The sequence below is a fragment of the Mollisia scopiformis genome (assembly GCF_001500285.1).
Source record: "Mollisia scopiformis unplaced genomic scaffold LY89scaffold_6, whole genome shotgun sequence".
In the NCBI taxonomy this organism is placed as follows: Eukaryota; Fungi; Ascomycota; class Leotiomycetes; order Helotiales; family Mollisiaceae; genus Mollisia; species Mollisia scopiformis.
Window position 1 is genome coordinate 1,452,269 of NW_017263586.1, and position 20,353 is coordinate 1,472,621.

At 47.7% G+C, this 20,353-nt stretch overlaps 7 protein-coding genes and 2 non-coding genes across 9 annotated transcripts; 4 read left to right on the forward strand and 5 right to left on the reverse strand.

Annotated features, from left to right (window-relative positions):
• Positions 1–1,722: 1,722 nt before the first annotated feature.
• Positions 1,723–2,023, forward strand: LY89DRAFT_730774 (uncharacterized protein; the record flags this gene model as incomplete). The annotated part of the gene is made up of 2 exons (XM_018219509.1): positions 1,723–1,856; positions 1,948–2,023. 2 exons carry the CDS (start codon positions 1,723–1,725, stop codon positions 2,021–2,023), a joined length of 210 nt encoding a protein of 69 aa, XP_018075115.1.
• Positions 2,024–3,701: 1,678 nt separating this feature from the next.
• On the forward strand, positions 3,702–5,177 carry LY89DRAFT_730775 (MFS transporter; the record flags this gene model as incomplete). The annotated part of the gene is made up of 3 exons (XM_018219510.1): positions 3,702–4,069; positions 4,119–4,598; positions 4,646–5,177. 3 exons carry the CDS (start codon positions 3,702–3,704, stop codon positions 5,175–5,177), a joined length of 1,380 nt encoding a protein of 459 aa, XP_018075116.1.
• A 1,046-nt stretch (positions 5,178–6,223) lies between these two features.
• LY89DRAFT_666398 (uncharacterized protein) lies at positions 6,224–7,503 on the reverse strand (the record flags this gene model as incomplete). Its single annotated transcript, XM_018212906.1, has 3 exons — positions 6,224–6,334; positions 6,808–6,953; positions 7,002–7,503. The coding sequence occupies 3 exons, from the start codon at positions 7,501–7,503 to the stop codon at positions 6,224–6,226; spliced, it is 759 nt and encodes a 252-aa protein (XP_018075117.1).
• Positions 7,504–8,316: 813 nt separating this feature from the next.
• Positions 8,317–9,218, reverse strand: LY89DRAFT_716089 (ribonuclease H-like protein; the record flags this gene model as incomplete). The annotated part of the gene is made up of 3 exons (XM_018218247.1): positions 8,317–8,611; positions 8,650–9,075; positions 9,199–9,218. 3 exons carry the CDS (start codon positions 9,216–9,218, stop codon positions 8,317–8,319), a joined length of 741 nt encoding a protein of 246 aa, XP_018075118.1.
• A 1,021-nt stretch (positions 9,219–10,239) lies between these two features.
• Positions 10,240–14,548, forward strand: LY89DRAFT_682451 (uncharacterized protein). The gene is made up of 4 exons (XM_018214513.1): positions 10,240–10,540; positions 10,631–11,486; positions 13,126–13,377; positions 13,426–14,548. Exons 1-4 carry the CDS (start codon positions 10,302–10,304, stop codon positions 14,407–14,409), a joined length of 2,331 nt encoding a protein of 776 aa, XP_018075119.1. The 5' UTR covers positions 10,240–10,301; the 3' UTR covers positions 14,410–14,548.
• Positions 12,079–12,159, reverse strand: LY89DRAFT_t24. Its single transcript has one exon. It is a non-coding gene; the product is annotated as a tRNA-Ser (tRNA).
• Positions 12,789–12,873, reverse strand: LY89DRAFT_t23. Its single transcript has one exon. It is a non-coding gene; the product is annotated as a tRNA-Val (tRNA).
• Positions 14,549–14,687: 139 nt separating the features above from the next.
• LY89DRAFT_682452 (Fumarylacetoacetase) lies at positions 14,688–16,256 on the reverse strand (the record flags this gene model as incomplete). Its single annotated transcript, XM_018214514.1, has 2 exons — positions 15,652–16,256; positions 14,688–15,575 (listed from the first exon to the last, which is right to left on the reverse strand). Coding segments are annotated over exons 1-2 (1,310 nt in total), but the record flags the coding sequence as incomplete, so codon positions are not given.
• A 179-nt stretch (positions 16,257–16,435) lies between these two features.
• Positions 16,436–18,416, forward strand: LY89DRAFT_640579 (cytochrome P450 phenylacetate 2-hydroxylase-like protein; the record flags this gene model as incomplete). Its single annotated transcript, XM_018211671.1, has 4 exons — positions 16,436–16,927; positions 16,981–17,614; positions 17,662–17,984; positions 18,039–18,416. Exons 1-4 carry the CDS (start codon positions 16,709–16,711, stop codon positions 18,414–18,416), a joined length of 1,554 nt encoding a protein of 517 aa, XP_018075121.1. The 5' UTR covers positions 16,436–16,708.
• Between the last annotated feature and the right edge of the window lie 1,937 nt (positions 18,417–20,353).

The window sequence follows — 20,353 nt, forward strand, 5'->3', positions numbered from 1 at the left end:
AGAGAATGGGGTGAGGTGAAGCTATGGCATGAAATAGGAGAGGCAAACGGAGGCAAAGGGGTAGATAGCCCGTCCTTTCAAGTGAGGTCGCGCTGCCTGGGACTATGTAATGGCTGGCCTCAATGCTCGGATGGGTTTGCCCAGACGACTTCATGGACGGAGGGAGGTAGGGGCACAATGGATTTGAGGTAAGTGCAGAAGTGAAGGGGGTGAGTAAGTGCTTTCCCGGCACCTTCAATGTCGCGGAAGAGGGGCTGAAGAGAAAGGTTCGAGGGAGTCGTACAAAACGAGGAGTCTGGTGGTCGAGTGAGCTCGTACCATGAGCCTTGGGCTTGGTGTAAGTCGATGCTCAAATATGCAGTGGTAAGCACGTGGCATTATTTCCGTGCAAATGCTGTCACTTCTTGACTTTCTGTTTGCTGTGTCCTCTGCGTTTTTGTCCGTTTTCTAGGTTTTGATCGCTTCCATACCTAAGATGGATGTTTGGAGGGAGATGTTGGATCGTTCGTGAGAAGGACGGGTTCCTTGAAGATAGCGTATGTTTCTTGCCTTACTCTCGTCTTATTCTTTTGCTGTCTATTCTATGCTAGCTATCATCATAGTGTGCGGAGCATGTGAGGAGGTACATAGACCCCAATAGTATATTAGACTTGGGAAAACACCGGTTTCGTATTCTGTGTCCTCATTACAAACGAATCGAATTGTAGTAAGATCGAATAGTACACGAGTAGCTTACGAAGACTGTCGCTATGTGCTCTGTATTTCTGTGGTATTCTGATTGGAAGCGTTGATTTCGAGGCGGGAGAGAGGCTGGGATTCTTTGCTGAGGGGCGATAGGTATGATCATCAATTGAAGATAGCCAGATGCGAAGCCGAGAAATCCTCGAAGGGCGAGAGAATATACGATTTCTATGTGGTCCAGAAACTAGTCTCAACCTTATTTTGACAAGTACGAATACCTGCATATCTTCCTCGTCCGTAGATGCCGAGACGATCAATCGAAGAAGCTTACTTGAAATTGAGACTTATCTCAGCCCCAGACCGCGAGTGCGATACGGTCCCTGACGATCCCATTGAACCTGCCAGAAACCTAAAATGCGCCCGCCATCATCACAGCCCGAAAATTTCGGCTTCTCTTCAGATCGGCGAATGTCTTCTCGCGGTATCACCTCGTATCCGCACTCGTATCCGCACCGAACCTCTTGGCACGTTTCGTCCCGACTTCTTCTCGAATCAAAACCCTTCTCTCCCTCAAGGCAGCCATCTCAACCTGTCAAATAGAGATGATCAACGGTAAGTGCCGTGCAAGGCTGGGAGGTCCCTCGATGCCGGTGGATAGGAGGTGGTTGTCGAACTTTAATCTGAGATGGGGAGTTCGGACAGCCTCGCGATGTGACGCAAGCTGGTTTTCCAGAAATAATCGCGTGGAGGGGGAGGTACGAGAGTGCGATGTGTTGGTCTGGGCTGGGGAGGGGAGAGGAGGAGAGGTTATAATGTCTTGATGGTTCCTGCTTGGAAGGGTCGATATCATCATTGAAGTCATTTATTTCAACGTTAACACCATCGTCATCATTCTTTATTCCAATTAAAGTCCGATAAACCAATACTTGTGGATCATTATCGACGGAACCAGACTTGCGGAATTCTCTCTATTTCAACAACATCTCCGTCCTCCGCCTCCGCCCTCCGCCTCTGTTCTCCACCACGAATCTCGGCGCAGAGATGGAGTCTTTGACTCTGCTCAACCGAGCTATCCTCGAAGCACGAGACAAAAAGAGCTTTTGGGACAAGTACAAGTGGTTGATTATCGGCGGGCTGATTGCGGTTCCTATTCAGCTTGTTATGTTATATTTCTAGTGAGTTTCTTGCATATTCTTTCTCTTGTGGGCGGTTGAGGGGTTTAGGGGAAGAAGTGGCTTGGAAGATAAGAGGCTGATGTTTTGTTAGTTTACGGTATCGGAAGAGGAAGAAGTTGGCGCAACGACGAGATGATGAGCAGTATATTCAGATGCCTGGGAGGTAGAGAGTAGGGGGAAGTAGACGGTCAGAGAAGGGAGTCATCTTCTTAAATGGTCTTTTCTTTATTCAGGGTTGCGAACTCTTCAGGCATAATAAATTGGGTTGTTTACTTTTCTTATGAATACCTTTTCTTGATATGCTCTGGCTAGCTGAATTCCGCCAAATCTTCTTTCGCATTATCTGTATCTTCGCCCAAGCCAGAGTTGGCTGCCGCGTATAGTGCTGTGTTTTTCTTCTACGCCCGAATGTATTTCGTTTTGAGGCTCTACATTATCTCTGCGTTCTTTCTCAGACTTGTCTAGCAGAACAACCAAAATGGAAAAAGCCATGCATTGGAGAAGTTGTCCTCATGCGCATTCATACACTACACACACTTTATTAGCAGGATATGACATCCAAATATTGACACTGGTCCTCAGGCACTGTACTCCACTGAGGGGTAGGCCAATAGTACTGTTGACGTGAGACAAGATCCATTCCGCCTAAGATTACGGTTTGACACTCAATGTACGACGTCTTAGAGTGGGCTTTTTTTTATTTGCTTGAGTACTTTACGTCTGTTGAAAGTTGAGGTGTTACTGATTGGAAAGTTTTCATTTCCATTCGAATTGAAGAGATGAAAATCTGCCGCTTCGTGCTTAGCTGCACAATTTGCACATATTGCCCGAATCGCGCAATTTCAGCATTCAACGTTTCTTGGTGCTGTATTACCAGATCGCGCTCTTGAATTCAAGGTCCTGAAAACGTTGTCGAGAACTGTTTCGTCATATTATTCGGAGGCAATTGTCGAATAATATGCTGCTCAAACGCTCCATACGAACTTCCTAATCCTACAGCTACGCATGAGAGTCATTGATTGGCTCGGGCTCGATAAATTATTTGGGGGCAACCAGCTTTCTAAAAATATGTCAAGCATGTTACGGATCCCCTCCATGGTCACTAGGCGACATGGCCATCATCGAGGGAGTTGGGGATAATGCCCCTTTATCGACCATGGAGCTAGAACTGTTCTCGAACAGCACTTCGGCGATGCACATATTAAAGAAATATGTTTACCTTGGTAGACTACGAAACCTTCACTACCAGAGATACAGTCTGTATTGTTCAAGGCCTGTGGCCGACATCCAGCTCGGGGTCTTGACAGAACGAGGGTGACTACTCGAACGAATGAACTTGTGCACTTGGAAATAACATGTGCCACGTGAAGCATTCGGCTCTCATTGAGGTTTCCCGCACTGCATCTCTTGTATGCGTAATTCCTGGAAGTAGTTGCGGAATGTGTTGCGGGGAGACTTGGCAGATGGGGTTGCATTGCAAATGAGTGAGAAGTACGAAGCGGTCTACTGAGAGTTTCGATGCAGAAAAGGCGAACAGGAGATAATATATCTCCCCACATTAGCTAAACATCTCCAAATATCTATGGAATGTAAGGTAGAAAGGCAAAAGCCTCGGTCTCGATTAAAGGGGCGGGATCTCCATAAGCGAGACAGGTACGCGCGACTTGATTGGCCAGCCACGGTCTCAGCTGCCCACTTTCGGCAAAGCTGCATGTACTATTGAAACCAGCTCGGGACCCCGAAGCTAAATATTAGGTTCTTTCCCAACCTCACTCCTCTCTTTCCACCTTCCATCAACAGAAGAAGAAACCGAGCACGCAACCACAACTTCGCAAGAACTTCACGATGATGGGTATTCAAAGACTCTTTCACGAGTTGGGCTTGCACTCGTTGTTCGCTTCTGCCTTGGACACCAAGATCATCATCCTTCAGCGCTTCGTCCGCTTCTTTGCTTTTGGCGGTTCGACCATCGTCCTTGCTCTCTATCTCCACGAACATGATATTCCAGCATCTCAGATTGGACTTTTTATGAGTCTTACCTTCGTGGGAGATATCATAAGCTTCGGGCTGAGTCTCATTGCTGACGGCATCGGAAGAAAGCACGTGCTTGCGATCGGCGCCTTGATGATGGCTTTCTCTGGATTTGCTTTTGCAACAAGTGGAAACTTCTGGGTCTTGTTACTTGCTGGCATTGTTGGAATTATTAGTCCGAAGTATGTTTGAATGCAAGATTGAGGTGCTACGCTAACACCCTTTGTGAAGCGGGCGAGAAATTGGACCCTTCACTTCAATTGAAGAATCAACACTAGCCCATCTCACCGCACCTGAAATTAGAAGCGACATCTTCGCCTGGTATGTCGTTATTGGTTCGGCAGGTAGTGCTGCTGGAAAGTTTACCACTGGCTGGGCAGTCCAGCAACTCCAGGCAGCAAGAGGATGGACTTCTATGAGGTCCTACCAAGCCGTGTTCTTCACTTATGCCATGCTTGGATTGCTGAATTTTGTCCTTGCTTGGTTCTTGAGTCCAAGTGTTGAGCTCCAGAAGGCGGAGCCTAGACGCCTTCAGGCCATCGAATCAGATGAAGAAGATGCGTTGCTCCCGGGTACCGATCAAGTAGATGTTGAAGAGCCGGAGAAAAGGAGAACACTGATCCCCAAGATCAGTCGTGAGTCTCGTGGTATTATCTTCAAGTTATGCTGCTTGTTTGCCGTAGACTCATTGGCTTCTGGTCTTGTCCCTGCGTGAGTACCCTCTTGTTCCCAAGCAGAATTGCGTCTAAACAATTCAGGTCTTGGGTCACATATTTCTTCTACAACAAGTTCTCTCTGCCAACTGGATCGCTTGGTACGATTTTCTCTATCATGGCCATCCTATCAGCAATATCATCAGTCGTCGCAGCCTCGCTATCGAAGAGAATCGGTCTCGTCAACACGATGGTGTTCACTCATCTACCATCTGCTATCGCCCTTGCTCTGATACCAATTCCATCATCACTGACGGGTGCTATCATCTTTCTCGTCATTAGATCGTCGCTAGCCTCGATGGATATTGCACCTAAAGCTGCATTCCTCTCCATGGTTGTTCAACCAGGAGAGAGAACAGCTGTCATGGGCTTCGTTTCTGTAGTCAGAACCTTCAGTCAAAGCTGTGGACCGTACATCACTGGACTACTTGCTCAATCTGGGAGCTTTTGGGTCACGTTTATCCTCGCCGGTTCCTTGAAAGCTGCATATGACATGGGACTCTTGATTGCTTTTAGTCATCACAAGGTCCAGGATAGGCAGACACCGGAAGGACCCACCGATGAAACTGAGGCATGATATATTCTTATGACCAACAACAATCCAGGGCTGAATAAGACGATGCTGAGATTGGAGCTCTTGCAGCTGATTGGTCTTGGCGGACTATCACGACATCGGGCTGCAGTACATGAAGCAAGCCAGAAACTGAGCAACAAATGCGCGCATGCATCCTCCAATGATTGCAGCTTATGATTATTATGGCGTCCTAGACTTTGGTCCAAGACTTTGGTCCAGGCTGGTCTTTTGCTTCTAGATTATCTTTCCATCTTATCAGTGAGGTCCATCCCCGTCCCTCGCCTGTCCTTCGCTAACCCCATTCAAGTCCACCCGCATACTCTTATGCACGACACGTCGACATGGCACGAGACCAAAACATCGTTATCGGAAATACTGTAATACAAGTACGAGATCAAATCGCTCAATAGGTCACCAGGCATTTCGTCCTCGTTCTACAACATCCCACTTTTACCGTCCTTTCGCCAAGTATCCCCTCCACCTCAACCACCTCACCCCAACCTCCACATCCCCATCAGCTCCACAACATAATGTCTTACTCCGAATCCTTCACAGACTTCAAAGTCGAGCTCTCCTCCTTCGAAGATCGCGTCAAAGCTCGCAAGGAAGCAGAGAAATACGCTCCCTGGCACCCAAAGAACGTGCTCATGCACCCAAACCGCACGTGGAGACTTGCTTTTGGCATCATTGGCGATAGTGACATGGAGCGTGCACTTGCGCACATGGATTCTGGAACTGCTGGGAGTAAGGATAAGCCGAGACCAAAGCAGAAGAAGATGGAGAGGTTGTTTGGTTTGTGAGGGGCTTGAAGGATGGTATGTGGAAGTTTTGAAGATGGGAGGGATAGGGCTTGTTGGCAGAAGATGGATGGGGATGTAAGGTAGCAAATGAACTTCTTGATCGAGTGATGCGTGCTACTCAAAATTCATTCCCATTTGGCCACACGTGACTTGTCCAAGCTTATGTTGCACGTCGCAAAGACGCAAAAGCGCGAAGGTTTGATATCGCCAACTCTCTCTTCTGGCACATGATCTAGGTACACCGTTGAACTAAACCCTTTCTTGGCTAACCACTGCATATGCACATGCTAAGTAGCCTTCCATCCTTCGCAAATAACTCTTCTCTTCTATCCCATGCACTGCGTCCTGAATTCTGCTTGCCTACAATAATAATAGTTCAGCTTCAACATCATCTTATGCGTTCGTTTGATATCCTTCATTGTTCTGCTTGGTAAGGTGCTATCTGAAGTGAAGTCTTGGTTTTGTCCACGTTTTGGAGAAGGGGGAATCTATGAGCTTGTTGAGCTTTGGGGACCAGTTGCTTGGGTAGCAGATAGCGTGTTGAGCATATTGCAGCCAGTGTTGGGCGAAGATGAGTTCTCGCATGTTTACTTGTCTAGAGAAAAATTTTGAACCCTAAAATTGAATAACTCCATGAACTACCCAAGCACCCTTTTCTCTTTTCTCTTACCTATAACTTCGCGCTCAACTTTTATACGTATTCGATAGATCTAGGCGCCGATACATCATGCGAGGAGTTCAAATACAGCTTTCTGTAATAGAGGCTCTTGAAGATCTTGAAGAGCTCGGCTTCCAAGGTGACTACTAAACAAGAGCAAAGTTTGACTTACTACTGGTACTGGTACTGGTGCTGGTGCTACTACAGCTGCTCCTCCTTGACGAGGCCCAAACTGGCCATGCAAAGGTGGAAGGACCATCAAAGGAGCGCCCATTCCGTTGGATACAGCATTAGCGGCATTAAAAGCACCGATGATGCTGGCTTGATAATGATTAGTTCAGCTCGGAGACGAAGTTATTACCCACTAACCTTCGTCAACTGCTAGAGCGCTACCTGCTGCCGCTCCTACTGCTTCAACACGTGCGCTCATCGTTTGTTGGAAAAGTAGTATAGTTGCAGCTTCCAGAGTTTCCCAAAGCGGAGCCCCAGCACGAGCAGCCCTGAGTCTCCTTATACCAGGAGCATTTCCAGTCCTGTCGGGTGGAGCCGCCGGGTTGGTACCTCCAAACAAGACGTATCCGCCATTGGGAGGCCCTCCTATGGCACCGTAGCCAACTGGTGGTCCACCATTATATGCTCCTTGCGCGCCTACAACTGCGGGGCCTCGTCCGCAGGGTTGGTGAGTTGGGGCGGCACAGCGACCGTAGACATTCACGCCATTTTTGAGGCAAGGTAATTCTCTTCTTGCTGCCGTTGTTACGAAACCACCGTTGTATCCGCATTTCCCTGGTCCCCAATTTGCTGGTGCAGCGAAGAACGCGCCACCTAGTATCGCTGCTGGCACAACATCCTGAGGGAGCACAACAGCCATGATGCAAGTATAATCTGTATATAAATATTGAAAATTGAAATCCAAGAATGCTAGAATATCGATCTTACCAATAATGGGCAAGTAGAGTATTTATAGAGGGCTCGCTTATCACGAGAATGATTGGTTCTTTATCCAGAAGCTATAAAGCCCTGATCGAATACTCCTGCTTTCAAAGGATGCAATTTAGAAAATTCCGCAAACGGCTCAATTCGAAAACACATGCGGAAATCAATGAAATTCAGTACAAGAAGCACAAAGCGAAATACAAGTTGTCTATTGAATATTACGTCAGGGTAGAATACATTTCAGCGAGGAGCAAAAATTAGAGAAGTCCGGTGTTGATGGAGCGAATTCAACGAGACTATATCAAGTTCTAACAGAAGGAGAAGGATTTTGCGTTCAACAAAAGTATTCAACAGCGAGTCTAGATGTGAGAGCATAGATTGACCGTAGACTAAGTGGCATTCCAAATTGAAACGAAGAGAAAATACTTAAGTATAAGCGCAAACGAAAATCACAGTGCTAAGTTTGTTTCTCTGACTGGTGTTGAGTTTTTGCACGTCCTTCGAAGTGTCAGATTGAAACCCATTTCATTTGCCCAGGCAAAGATTTTTCACTTGGTCTTGGCGTTGGTGGTTGAGAGCAACTTGCTTCAAGTCATTTCGCCACTCTAACCACCCCCTCAACGGCAGAACTCTCTGCCCGAACTTCTGACGAAGAGAGAAGCCACAGCCATTTACACAGAGTCGAAAAGTCCGAGGTGCAGACTCCACATTACAGTCTCAACTACGGCCCGTATGTGCCCTTGACCTATCAAGCCTCATCGAAAGCCGCGTTTGCTAACCGATCCGCATCCTGATTCAACTCTCTCTTGACGTGCCAGAACCAGACAGGGATACCATATGCTTCGAACTCCCCCATCAATCCATCAAGCTCCTCCCAGATTTCCCGATTGGCGACTGGCTGACCCTTTGAGTTACGGAATCCATTTGTCTTCCACTTCCAGATATACTCGGAGATGCCGTTGACCAGATATGCCGAATCTGTGATAACCAGAAGTTTACAGACATTTTCATCGTGCTTTTCACCGTCCGGGGAAGCGCGTAGCCTTTGACCTCTTCAAGCACCGATAGCGCGGCCACTAACTCAGCAACCTGATTCGTTTGAGGCAGAGACGGGCGAAGAAGTTCGTAATAGTTCTTCGATGCGCCAGGCCCAAAGAATACTCCAATCGAGCCTCGAGCGCCGCGTCTACCATTATCCCTACAAGCACCATCGATGGAGACCACCACAGATTGGCCATCGACTTCTTTAAGGCACCGTTCTGGACAGGGCGAGATCTTGATTTTATTATCACCGCAACCTGGACATGCCGCGATGACATCGGAAATGCGATCGTTGTACAGCTGGTGCCAGGAGGGATCGAATGCACGGATGGGGTGTGGAAGATTTGTAGGAAGTCTTTCGTTCTTGAAGTGGCAATGGTCATTCTTCTTCCCGGCGACTCTCTTTCTCAGAAGCTGCGAAGTCCACATCGTTTGGTGCTTGGGTAGTAGAAATTGTAGTAGGTACCTAGATATATTAGTCAGTTGGTTTCATGAAAGGGCTGCAACGTCAAAGCGGAGAGCAAAGAGCGAAAACCATTGAGGTTTCGTCAAATATACGTGTTTGCAAACATGCGATCAGGAATCTCACTTGAGCTTTATCGAAGACATCGCAGCATGCAGTGGAACTTTCCTCTCTGATGGAAAAGATTGACAAGAGAGCGTCTGTTTGCCAAGACGAAGTAAGAGTTCCCCGTTTGCATTGCGACAACTCTGTGTACTCACCAGATGGAAATGAAAGTCGAACTGCGTTGCGGGATAAAATCCACGCAAGTGAAACCTAGTCTTGATTGCACTGAAAGAGAAAATGATTGAATATGTTTTCGTGGCTTCGGGGTTGTGAGTGACAAGGAAGGTGCGATATAAATTGCACCTTTCCAAGACGGTAAACGACATTTGCCCGACATCGCACTAGTACGATTAAGTCCTTATCCCATATCGGGATCTTGACCTCGAGAAGATCGGAGCTGTATTGTGAACGGAAAGTTGAGAGTTACAAACCAGCTGTGCAAACACTAACCGTGTCATGCTTGTGAAATGAAAAGCTTTGATATCAAAGCCATGTCAGTATCAGGCTCGAACTAGCGACAACCAGAGGATTTTGACAAAGAATCTGCGTTTGTTGTACTCTAAAAAGCTCCCATTGTTGTGAAAATCATGGACATTGGCAGAATCATTACACAAGAATTGTTCATTCTTCTCAACTGCAGTCAATGTCCGACCAGTGCTCCGGAACTTTCCAGACGTATTTTGTAAGAGACAAATGGAATAAAAGCTTGCTGCCGATAACTGTTAGAGTCATAACTTAATTCCATGCTGTCCTAGTTGCCCAGGTGTGTTTGATATATCTGGGTGTAGGGTGACATTCGGAATTCTTCGTCTGAATGTCATATCGAGCAACGAAATGGAATAAACCCGGATAAGCATCACTCTCTTCTCCATCTGTCGAGCAATAGTGATTTAAGTGAAAATACTGACAACGATGACGGTGAAAAAGGAGATACTCGAGGATAGTTCACATGACCGGGGACCCCAGGTCTCATGCCCAATCCAGTAAGGCGTGATTAGTGGCTGGAAAATTCCCACTAGAAATCCACCCCGCATCTTCGGATTTCGAAGGGCACAGCAGACCCTCAGATCCCTACATACTCTTCCTTGTACATGAAGTCAATGCTGCCCATGGATAAACTCAATATGACTATGAATATCCTCGAAAACCAAGTCACCGACCTCACATACCTCACCGACTCACCCATCTCCCCTGTCGCATTGAACGCCGCCATGAACGGGCAACGGCAGTCTTCGAGTGCGGAAAGTCCTGCGGAAACCGGAGCTGGGAGCGGAAAGAAGAGGAAGAACGACGACTCGAGCACGAATGCGAATGGAACCACACATACCAGAGCCAAGAGGAATAGATACATCTCAATTGCTTGGTGAGTGCTACTGTGCAGCTTCATTTGGGGCATCGCTCTCAATGCCGTGCATCGCCGTTACATTGTTCACTGCTAACTTGAGCTTCACAGTAACGAATGCAAGCGGCGCAAGATTAAATGCAATGGAAACACGCCCTGCCAACGATGCGGCAACCTCAATCTCGAATGCCAGTATGCGCCAAACTGCTGCACAAATGGCTTCAAGGAATCCGAAGAATTCCGTCAGATGGATCAACACCTAGCCTCGTTGCAGGAACAAGTCGACAGTTTATATGCCAATCTCAATGCTCTGCGGGCTGGAGGAGACAATATCTCCTACGTGCCGCCTTCAGAGAGGTCGATGTCGGTATCTCAACCGCCTCCAATCTCTCCGATGAATCGATACAGGCCTCCGCCGAAGCATCCATCCTTCCGAGGCCCAACGAGCTCAGCATTCAGTCTGGATGTGGCTAAGAATACACTGCATAATATGGGATACCAAGGCTTGAGCGTGGATGAGGGCATGAATACTCAAGATGCCACTCCAATTGGTTCTCCACCAGCCATTCCACCACCTCCTTTGACCTCGGCTGGAGGCCCAAGCAGAGACCCAATCTGGGCATTGAGCAAGGAAGAAATGATACGTCTATGCAGAGTATATGAAGAAGAAATGGGACTCATGTACCCGGTAATCAACATTGACCAACTCATCATCCATGGCTCGAATCTATATGAGTTCATAGATGCAGCTTTGCGAACTGGCCTTGCCGATCCATCTTCGCCAAAAGGAGTCCACGACGAGCAATCTCTCGTACTGAAAATGGTCCTTGCCATCGCCAATGTGGTGGAAGGAAATGGCCGAAGTGAAATTGGGTACAGGTTATTTGAAAGTGTACGGGAAGCAGCGGACAGGACGCTGCATAGCGAGGCGATTGAGGTCAAAAGCTTGCCGTTCTTGGTCCTTGTGGTGAGTTCGATTGTTTTTCTTGGATGTGCAGTTGTGTTTAGGTGCTTGTATGCGAATCTTTTTATGTCTTGCGGGGGTGTGTGTGTAAAGCCTTCGCGGACGTGGCTGTGCCATTGGAATATAACAGCAAGATGCTGCGACCCAATCACTATGTGGAAGTATCGTGTGATTCATCTTGCATTGTTTGAATTTTTTATGCTTCACTTTGAATTGAGTTACGTGATGTCTTCAGATCTGCCCTCTCGGGTTCTTTACGAGGGTCTCAGACTTTGATTAGTAGCCATCACTAAAACAATGTCATTTTGATATGCTGCGCTAAGCACCCAGCACACATACTTGCAGTGCCCAATGCTCAATTGAAGATACACTCGATACTATTAGATGTAGTAATGAGCCTCCTTCTCTGCTGGCATGCTTTCCCGCCTATTAGCGGTGTATACTCGGCTTTTTTGCCTGCCTCGAGATATTGGCCGCGCTTCAGTATGGAGCAAAATCTCTGCATAAGAGATCTGAAGAGTTCAAGGAGTCAAAAATTAAAAAGTGCGGCCCTAGATACAAGATTGTTGAAGCATTCCTGAATCTAGGGCCGGATTAATCTACCAGGACTCGAACCTAGAGTTACCGTTCTGCTTTTTGAATAGCAGGGGTCGTGTTACCATTACACCATAGGACCTTATGTTGAAGAAATGATTAGTTGATATTATACAATTATCTCCCTCCTTGAACCAGATTTGGACGTCTGAAGGACAAAGTGCTCTGCTATGCACTTCTCACTGCTCTCTTGACCCTTCTGACTCTAGGCTCAACAACTATGGGAAAAGGAAAATGATCTCGGGTTGTTGATTTTGTCACTTCTCTATCGAATGAGCAAGCTCTGACCGCTGATTCCTGACGCTTACAACTTGTGCTTATTTCTACTTTTAAAGTCATATTGCCTTGTTTGCCACTGTCTTGATTTGGACGCACAAGCTTTCACCTCCCGCACCATTAGCCAAATAAGGAAGAACACACACAATGCGCGCGTAGAATGTTGGTATCGGGCATTTGATAGGCCTTGCACAATAGTCAGTTCTTCGAGTGTGCTAGAGCTAGTAACTGCTTTTGACAGAGAGAAGTTTGTCTCTTGGCTTGCCCAATGTTAAATTTTCTGAATGTCCCAGAATCTGTGACAACCTTTGACAGAGATGAGTGTGATTCATAGGACAGACAATGAACTTTTTCTTTGCTAAAAAAAAGAAAAGAAAGAGATAAAAAAGTGCGGCCACAGTTTCAGAAGAAGCTCTTCTGAATCTGTGGCCGGATTGGCCTCTCTAGGGTTCGAACCTAGCTTTCCTCGGAATTGTTGTTAAACGTCAACGAGACGTGATTGCCACTACACCAAGAAGCCCGAATTGTATTGTGGCAGAAAAACGCTTATTTAATTTCATGTGCACCTACCCATTTCAGGATTGGACGTCGGCGAGCTAATTGCTATGCCAATGCATCATACTATCTGCATCGACCCATGCCCCATGTTTTGGCATATCCTTGAAATGTGCTCATTATGCCCCTCACGCATTTATGTATAACTTGTTTATTTGAAAGGATTGCACATATTTTTGTTCATGACATCGCATCCAGCTACTAACGCGATTCACAGGCTATCTACCACTTCCATTGCGATGAAGAAGCATTGGCATGGCGCATTATTGGACAGGTGGCTCGAATGTGCATTGAACTCGGCCTTCATCGACGTGACTCCCTCTTCAAAGTGGTCACCGACGAAGAAGAACGTTCATGTGTGATTAAGTTGTTCTGGTCTATCTACGTGCTCGATCGGAGATGGAGCTTTGGAACAGGCATGCCGTTTGCATTGCAGGACTCTGATATTGATCCCAGTCTTCCGGAACCTGTGAGTTTCGGCAGCTTCCATGCCCTCCTCCTCTGCTAATATCACCAGGAACTATCAATACCGTATCTCAATGCGATGATAGCTTACTCTCGCATCGGTTCGAAAGTCTGGAAGTCCGTCTGCTCCTTCTCTCCAAATCCCTCCCCGACCTTGAATATTGAAGACATCGGATACCTCGATTACCAAATCCTCCAATGGCAAAAGTCCATCCCCACTGAGCTACAACTCCCTACGGCGTCTGCTCCGCCTGAATCATCTCGAGCTATCCATCGTCTCCAAATTCTTCTCTACCTTCGAGCGAACCAGATGCGAATCCTAATTTACCGCCCCGTCCTCCATTCCGCATCCTCCATCCAAGAAAACCCCAACTTTGCAACCACAGTAGTCGAACTTGCCAAAGATACAATTCGAGCACTCACACACCTCAATCAAACATCAGACATCTACCGTGCTCAGCAAGTCTGCTTCAATTACTTCCTCATCTCTGCCCTAGCGGTAATCTTCCTCGCCTCCTGCCATGCCCCAGTCCACTTCAGCGCCCTCTGCAGAGACGAATTCTACATGGCCCTCGACCTCGTGAAAGGCTTCTCCACTAAATCCTTCGTCTCGAAACGGTTGTGGAAAACTATCAAAGGTCTAAAAGAGGTGGGCCCAAAATTAGGTCTCAGTCCTGATGTCCACACAGCAACACATCCTCAACTCAGCGCCGAGGATCCGCATTCCAATGCTGCACTGGCAATGGCGGGTTTGGCGGGACACGAGATTAGTGGGATGGGAATCGGTGCCAGTGGAGGATATGTGGGTGCGGGAGCGGGAGAGGGCAGTCCGATGAATGGATTCCAGATGAGTTGTGAGATGACGAGTCTTTTTGAGGCGGCGTTGGGGAGTGTGGGGATGAATGGTAATGCGAATGGAGCTGGGTCAGGAAATGGATATGTGCCGATTCAGGATGGGGATGCGTTGGCGGGGGTGGGGAGTAATGTTTTTGGTGGGGACGAGGAGCTTTATAGACAGTTGAGGGATTTGTTCTAGGGTGGGATGTATTGCTATGATTCGAAGAAGGAGAGGATGGGAAGCTGGAAGGAATGTAGCTTTGGGCTTGTGGTATATTTGCTGGGATAGATAATGAATAGTGTGTACTTGCAAGTATCGTTCTTGTGCTGAATGTACATCTTTACAATGGAAGTGTCTCTAGAGAGCAAGCTAGTCTTTTGGAAGTACGAGATCGCTTAGGAAGCATCAGAAAGTGGAGCAGACCTTGTTCACTGACACTGTAGTCTCTCAGTCAACACTCGTCATGTTTTCAAGTACTTTTATTTCTATTTACCCCCTAATCAAACTGTATCGCACTCTCAATAGTCCCACTACACTCTCCAAACCCAACCAGCGCGCCCTCCTCCCCACCACACGTCCCCCGAATCGTAATCGTATCCCCATCCTTCAAAAACTTCCGCACATCCATCCCCGACAGCATAATCTCCCTCTTCCCCTGCTGATTCATCTCAATCATACTTCCAAACTCACTCCCATCCTCCTTCGTCCCGCTAATCGTCCCGCTCCCCAGCAGATCCCCAACCCGCATGTTACACCCACCCACACTATGATGCGCCACCATCTGCGGAAAACTCCACAGTAAATTCTTCCCCGACACTCGACTAATGGTAGTCGTCCCTCCATCGGGCGTCGTGAGCTCAACTTCCAGCCCAATATCATACACGGTATCCTCCCTCCCCTCTCTTAAATACTTCGCGACCTCCCCCTCCTTCTCATTCCTCAATTTCTCCGCCCGGAACGGCTCCAAAGCCTCAGGCAGCACAACCCACGCACTAACTGTGGTTGCGAAACTCTTCGCGGTAAAAGGCCCCAAAGGCACATACTCAAACCGCTGGATATCCCGCGCCGACCAATCGTTCATGAGCACGTACCCGAATATATACTCCTCCGCGTCTCTAATCCGGACGGGCTGGCCCAGCGGGTTGGATTTGCACAGGAAACACGCGAGCTCGAGCTCGATGTCCAGGAAGCGGCACGGCGCGAAGGTTGGAGAGGAGGGTTGGCTGGGGTCGAGCAGGATCTGGCCGTGTGGGCGCGTAATGGGGGTTCCGGTGACGACGACGGACGAGGCGCGGCCGTGGTAGCCGACGGGGAGGTGGTTGTAGTTTGGCTGGAGGGCGTTTTTGGGGTCGCGGAACATGGAGCTGGAAGATGATATTTATTAGCTTTCAGGTTGTTCGAAGGAAGAAAGGAAGGGAGCAAGGGAGGGGGAATTCGTACCCGAGATTCACGGCATGATTCCTGCCGGCGAAGAAATCGGAGTAATCCCCTATCTGCATCGGGAGATGGGTCTTGGTATCTTGTTTTGGCAGCAGAGCATTCTTGCGCAGCTCTTCGTTGTCTTTTAATATCCCAGGGTAGGGGGTGTTGTCCGCGAATACATCTTGGATGTACTTGCGTACTTCTCGATGTACGGGCCTCCCGAGAGCGGCGAAGTCGTTGAGGGTCGGTTGTTCGAAGACGGAGAGGTGTGGAGCTAGGGAGGGGAGCTTGGAGAAGCCGTTGCCGCGGGAGAATGCCAGGAGGTCGAGGACGTGGTCGCCGATTGCGGTGGCGGGGCGGTGTTGCGTCTGCGAGTTTCGGGAAGTGATGATGCCGAAGGGGATGTTGGCCAGGGAAAAGTCGCTCTTGGGTGGGATTGGGAGCCAGGATTTGAGGGGTGACATGGTGACTATGGAGGATTGGAAGAGTGGACGGAAAAATTGAAGGGGAGACCAGCTTGTTGCTATGTTGAATTGCTTCTTAAAGACGAGAGTCAAAGAAGTCACAGTACTTGTGTGTCTGGATGTTGATCTTGACACAAGCATTGAGGTTGAAATGTTCAGAGATGAAGCGTAGTTGTTGTCCCCCCACGGTGGGATGAAGCCGTGGCGGGGCGGGGCAGCGGCGTCAATTCCGCGCTCGGGGTCTCGGCTTCGAGTGCCGTAACCTTATTTCTGCCGGTCGACGTCTCTTCTCTCCTCTTTTTATGCAGATCTATTATGGAGACTCATTGCTACCCCACGGGGAATGATGAGATGCAGCGGAAAAGATCCGTCGTTTTGGGATTTCCGGCAGTGGGAGTGGAGCACAGGAGCTATTGGTGAGCATGGAGAGAGCGGTGATGCTTGCTGGCTGGACTGCAGGTCAGGAGGGGCCAGCATCGTGACAACAGCTTTTACCTCAGCTTAGTCGGATACATACATACAAACTTTCATTTGCACTTTTATATCTATCTCATCTTCTCCTCTTCTTCACTGACTGTAGGAGTCCGTGTCGTTGTCCAATTCTCTCAGTCATGTCTTTCACAACTAGTGGAATCGCGGTAATCGCGCTCATTTACTTCCTCATTAAGTATCTGAACAGAACAGACACTCCCAAAATCAAGAACATCCCCGAAATACCCGGATGGCCATTGTTTGGAAGTTTGCTTGAGTTTGGAGCAAGTCACGCAAAGGTAGCAGGAAGACTGGCAGAGAAGTACGGTCCAGTATTCCAAGTACGATTGGGAAATAGAGTTGGTATCCTTACCTATTTGCTATTGCTGCTCATCTCAGCTGACATCCGTAGCGTATTATCTTTGCAAACACTTTCGATTCTGTCAGACATCTTTGGATCACCAATCAATCTGCCCTGATATCGCGGCCGACGCTGCATACGTTCCATACCGTGGTGTCGAGCTCACAGGGCTTCACGATTGGTACTTCGCCATGGGATGAATCGTGCAAGCAGCGAAGGAAGGCGGCAGCTACTGCTTTGAATCGGCCAGCTGTCCAGACTTACATGCCAATCATTGACCTGGAATCGAATGTCTCCATTAAAGAACTTCTCGAAGACAGCGGCAACGGGAAGAAGGACATTGATCCGATTGCCTATTTTCAACGATTTGCTCTGAACACTTCTCTGACGCTTAATTATGGGCATCGAATTGATGGAAGGATCGACGATGAGTTGTTGACTGAGATTTGCGATGTTGAGAGAGCGATCAGCAATTTCAGATCTACGAGCAATAATTGGCAGGATTATATCCCGCTGATGAGGCTCTTGCCGAAGTCTAGTGATGATGCGGTAGAATGGAGAGAAAGGAGAGACAAGTACATGACTTTCCTGCTGAACAGATTAAAGAAGCAGATTGAGGAGGGGTCGGATAAACCTTGCATTACGGGGAATATTCTGAAAGATCCGGAAGCCAAGTTGAACGAGAGTGAGTTACCCCATCCGCTGTGAACTGATTTCAACTGACATGTCAAGATGAAATCAAATCCATCTGCCTCACCATGGTCTCAGCCGGTCTCGACACCGTCCCCGGAAACCTCATCATGGGCCTCGCCTACCTCTCCTCCGAACACGGCCAAGAAATCCAAGCCCGAGCCTACGAAGAAATCATGAAAGTCTACCCCAACGGCGACGCATGGGAGCGCTGCCTCGTCGAAGAAAAAGTCCCCTATGTAACCGCCTTCGTGCGAGAAGTACTGCGATTCTTCACCGTTATCCCGATCTGCTTGCCACGGACAAGTATCAAAGATATCAAATACGAAGAAGCCGTCATTCCTGCCGGAACTACTTTCTACATGGTAAGTTCTCCTTCTCTTCTCCAGTATAGAGACACGTGCTAATTCCGTACACAGAACGCATGGGCAGCAGACTTCGACCCAACGCACTTCAAAGACCCGCAAACCTTCTCCATAGACCGCTACCTCGACAACCTCGAAGGCACAGGCGGCACCCCGCACTTCGCCTACGGCGCCGGCTCGCGCATGTGCGCGGGCTCGCACCTCGCGAATCGTGAGCTCTATACGGCGTTTATCAGAATCATCACGGCGTTTCATATTGATCCGCCGAGGGAGAAGAGGGATCGTCCGATTCTGGATGCGTTGGAGTGTAATGAGATTCCGACCAGTTTGACGACGGCGCCGAGGCCGTTTAAGTGTGGGTTCCGGGCGAGGGATTTGGGGAAGTTGGAGGGGTGGATGGCGGAGAGTGAGGAGAGGACGAGGGGGGTTTGAAAAAGGGGGTGAGGGGAGAGGAGGTTGGGAGGAAGAGGTGGTTTGAGTGAAAAGTCTTTGGATAAGATGATGTATCTGGAAAATCAAGATTCTTTTGTACAATTTTTTGCTGTCCGTTTTTCATCGTCTTGTTGCCATTAGAGTCCCATTTCGAGATCAAGTGTATGTATCCACTACACAGCTACGAACTCGCAATGTCCTCCAAATTCTAAACCAAGGATAGATCATCCATTCAAGACTTATCTACTTACGTAGTGATGATCAAGTAAAATATAAGAAAAGGAGTTCAACCACCGCAGAGAATACTCTCACCCCAATAACTTCGCAGCGGAGTAGCCTTAATGTTTGCTTTCTGATAGTTGCTCTTTCAATGCTCTTTAGTTCATGCTGTTCATAAAACTAATTAACCGGAGCCCTGCTGTTGATGGATGGGAATTTGCGCGGGGTGATGGAGGTTGATTTTCTGGCCGAGCAGAAAGGGGGTATTGCTTGGACTTGGATTAGCCTTTCAACTGGTACTGGTGATTTGGGGATTTTGGGGGATGAGTTTACGTTACGATACCATGATTTTGGGCATGTGAGATGAGATTTCAATGATAGTTTGCAGAATTGTCTGCTATGTGATGTGTTCATATCGTTCTTAAGTGCAGAGTCGAAGATATGAGTATTTACAAGTGCCGTTTTCCTTTACAAGTAGAGCAGTGCTATGCTTACTAGCTCTTGCGGGCTTGGCAGAGTGTTTGTTCACTGCTGCCCTTCTTGGATTTTGCGTATCCTGCCACTTTCCTGAGTCGATCTTGTTCCGACATTCCTCTTCCTCTTGGTAAGAGAGCGCTCTGGCAGAGCAGGAATGCAGTTGTCATGGTAATTAGAACGCGAGGGGACAGGTTAAGCTTTACCATCCCACTATAACGTCAGACGACTATAGTACTGAGCTGTTAGGATCGGTACAGCTTAACACGATATATGTAGAGACCTACTGGACAACACAAGACCTTAACCTATGATAGAGGGTATAAGGTAAGGCTAGGCGGTCGCGAGGTCGAGATCAAGGATTGCCTTGAATATATGGTATCGAAATCTTGTTTTTGAAAGTTCATTACTGTATGTTTCACCTGAAATCGTCGTGTCAAAATCTTTTACACTAATTCCAAATTTCCTATTTCGGCTTTGCATTGCTTTCTGGGGCTCTGAATATGGAGCATCGATCTCTTGTTTTTAAGTCTTTGGCTTTAGAGCCACTTCGCCGCTCTTATGTTAGCAGCATATCCTTTCATGTAAAGATACTTTGTTCGACCAAAGCTCTCGGCTGTATTGGTGTTATAAAAGTTTAAGAAAGTCGTCGAGCGTATATATCTTCTGAGCTTCGTTCTTGGTCGAGTTTCTAGAAGATAATAGCGATTAGCTGTAATATTATTACGTGTGGAGCTGCTCTACGAAGCAGCAAAATAAAAGTGTTGTATGGAGGATAAATGGTCAAGCCGGAAATAGTAGTCCCAGTCTAATCTTTCCGGCCATATATCTACTGTGGGAAAGCGAGTTCCTTAAAGTACGGGGGAAATTTAGGATACAAAGGGCATAGGTATGATAATATGATAATATGAAGTATTTGAAGTGCAAAAAAATAAATTGAATTGCTATGATTTCACCACTTGCATCCTCTCTAAGCTCCCTCTCCCACCTCTTATACCCAATAAAATAGCTCCTTTCATACATTCAGTACGCTGGCACTATGAATGCACCTGCTCTTCATCCACTTTCTGAATGCCTTCTCTGAATGCACCGGCTGCCTGCACGGGCTTTTTGACTATTGCACCGGCTCTCTGAATACACTAGCCTTTAAGTATAGCAAGAGTGATAGAGAATGAAGAAGCAGAACCTTATAATTTTCAAGGGTTAAGCTACTTTAGCCTAATGAGGGAGCGCTTGAGTACTCC

What these genes read in the sequence shown, in the direction of transcription:
- LY89DRAFT_682451 (XM_018214513.1), top strand. Translation starts at nt 10,302, where the DNA reads ATGACTATGAATATCCTCGAAAACCAAGTCACCGACCTCACATACCTC. An exon ending in AGATACATCTCAATTGCTTG is followed by an intron (nt 10,541 to 10,630) that starts GTGAGTGCTACT and finishes TGAGCTTCACAG; the next exon opens with TAACGAATGCAAGCGGCGCA. An exon ending in TGCCGTTCTTGGTCCTTGTG is followed by an intron (nt 11,487 to 13,125) that starts GTGAGTTCGATT and finishes CGCGATTCACAG; the next exon opens with GCTATCTACCACTTCCATTG.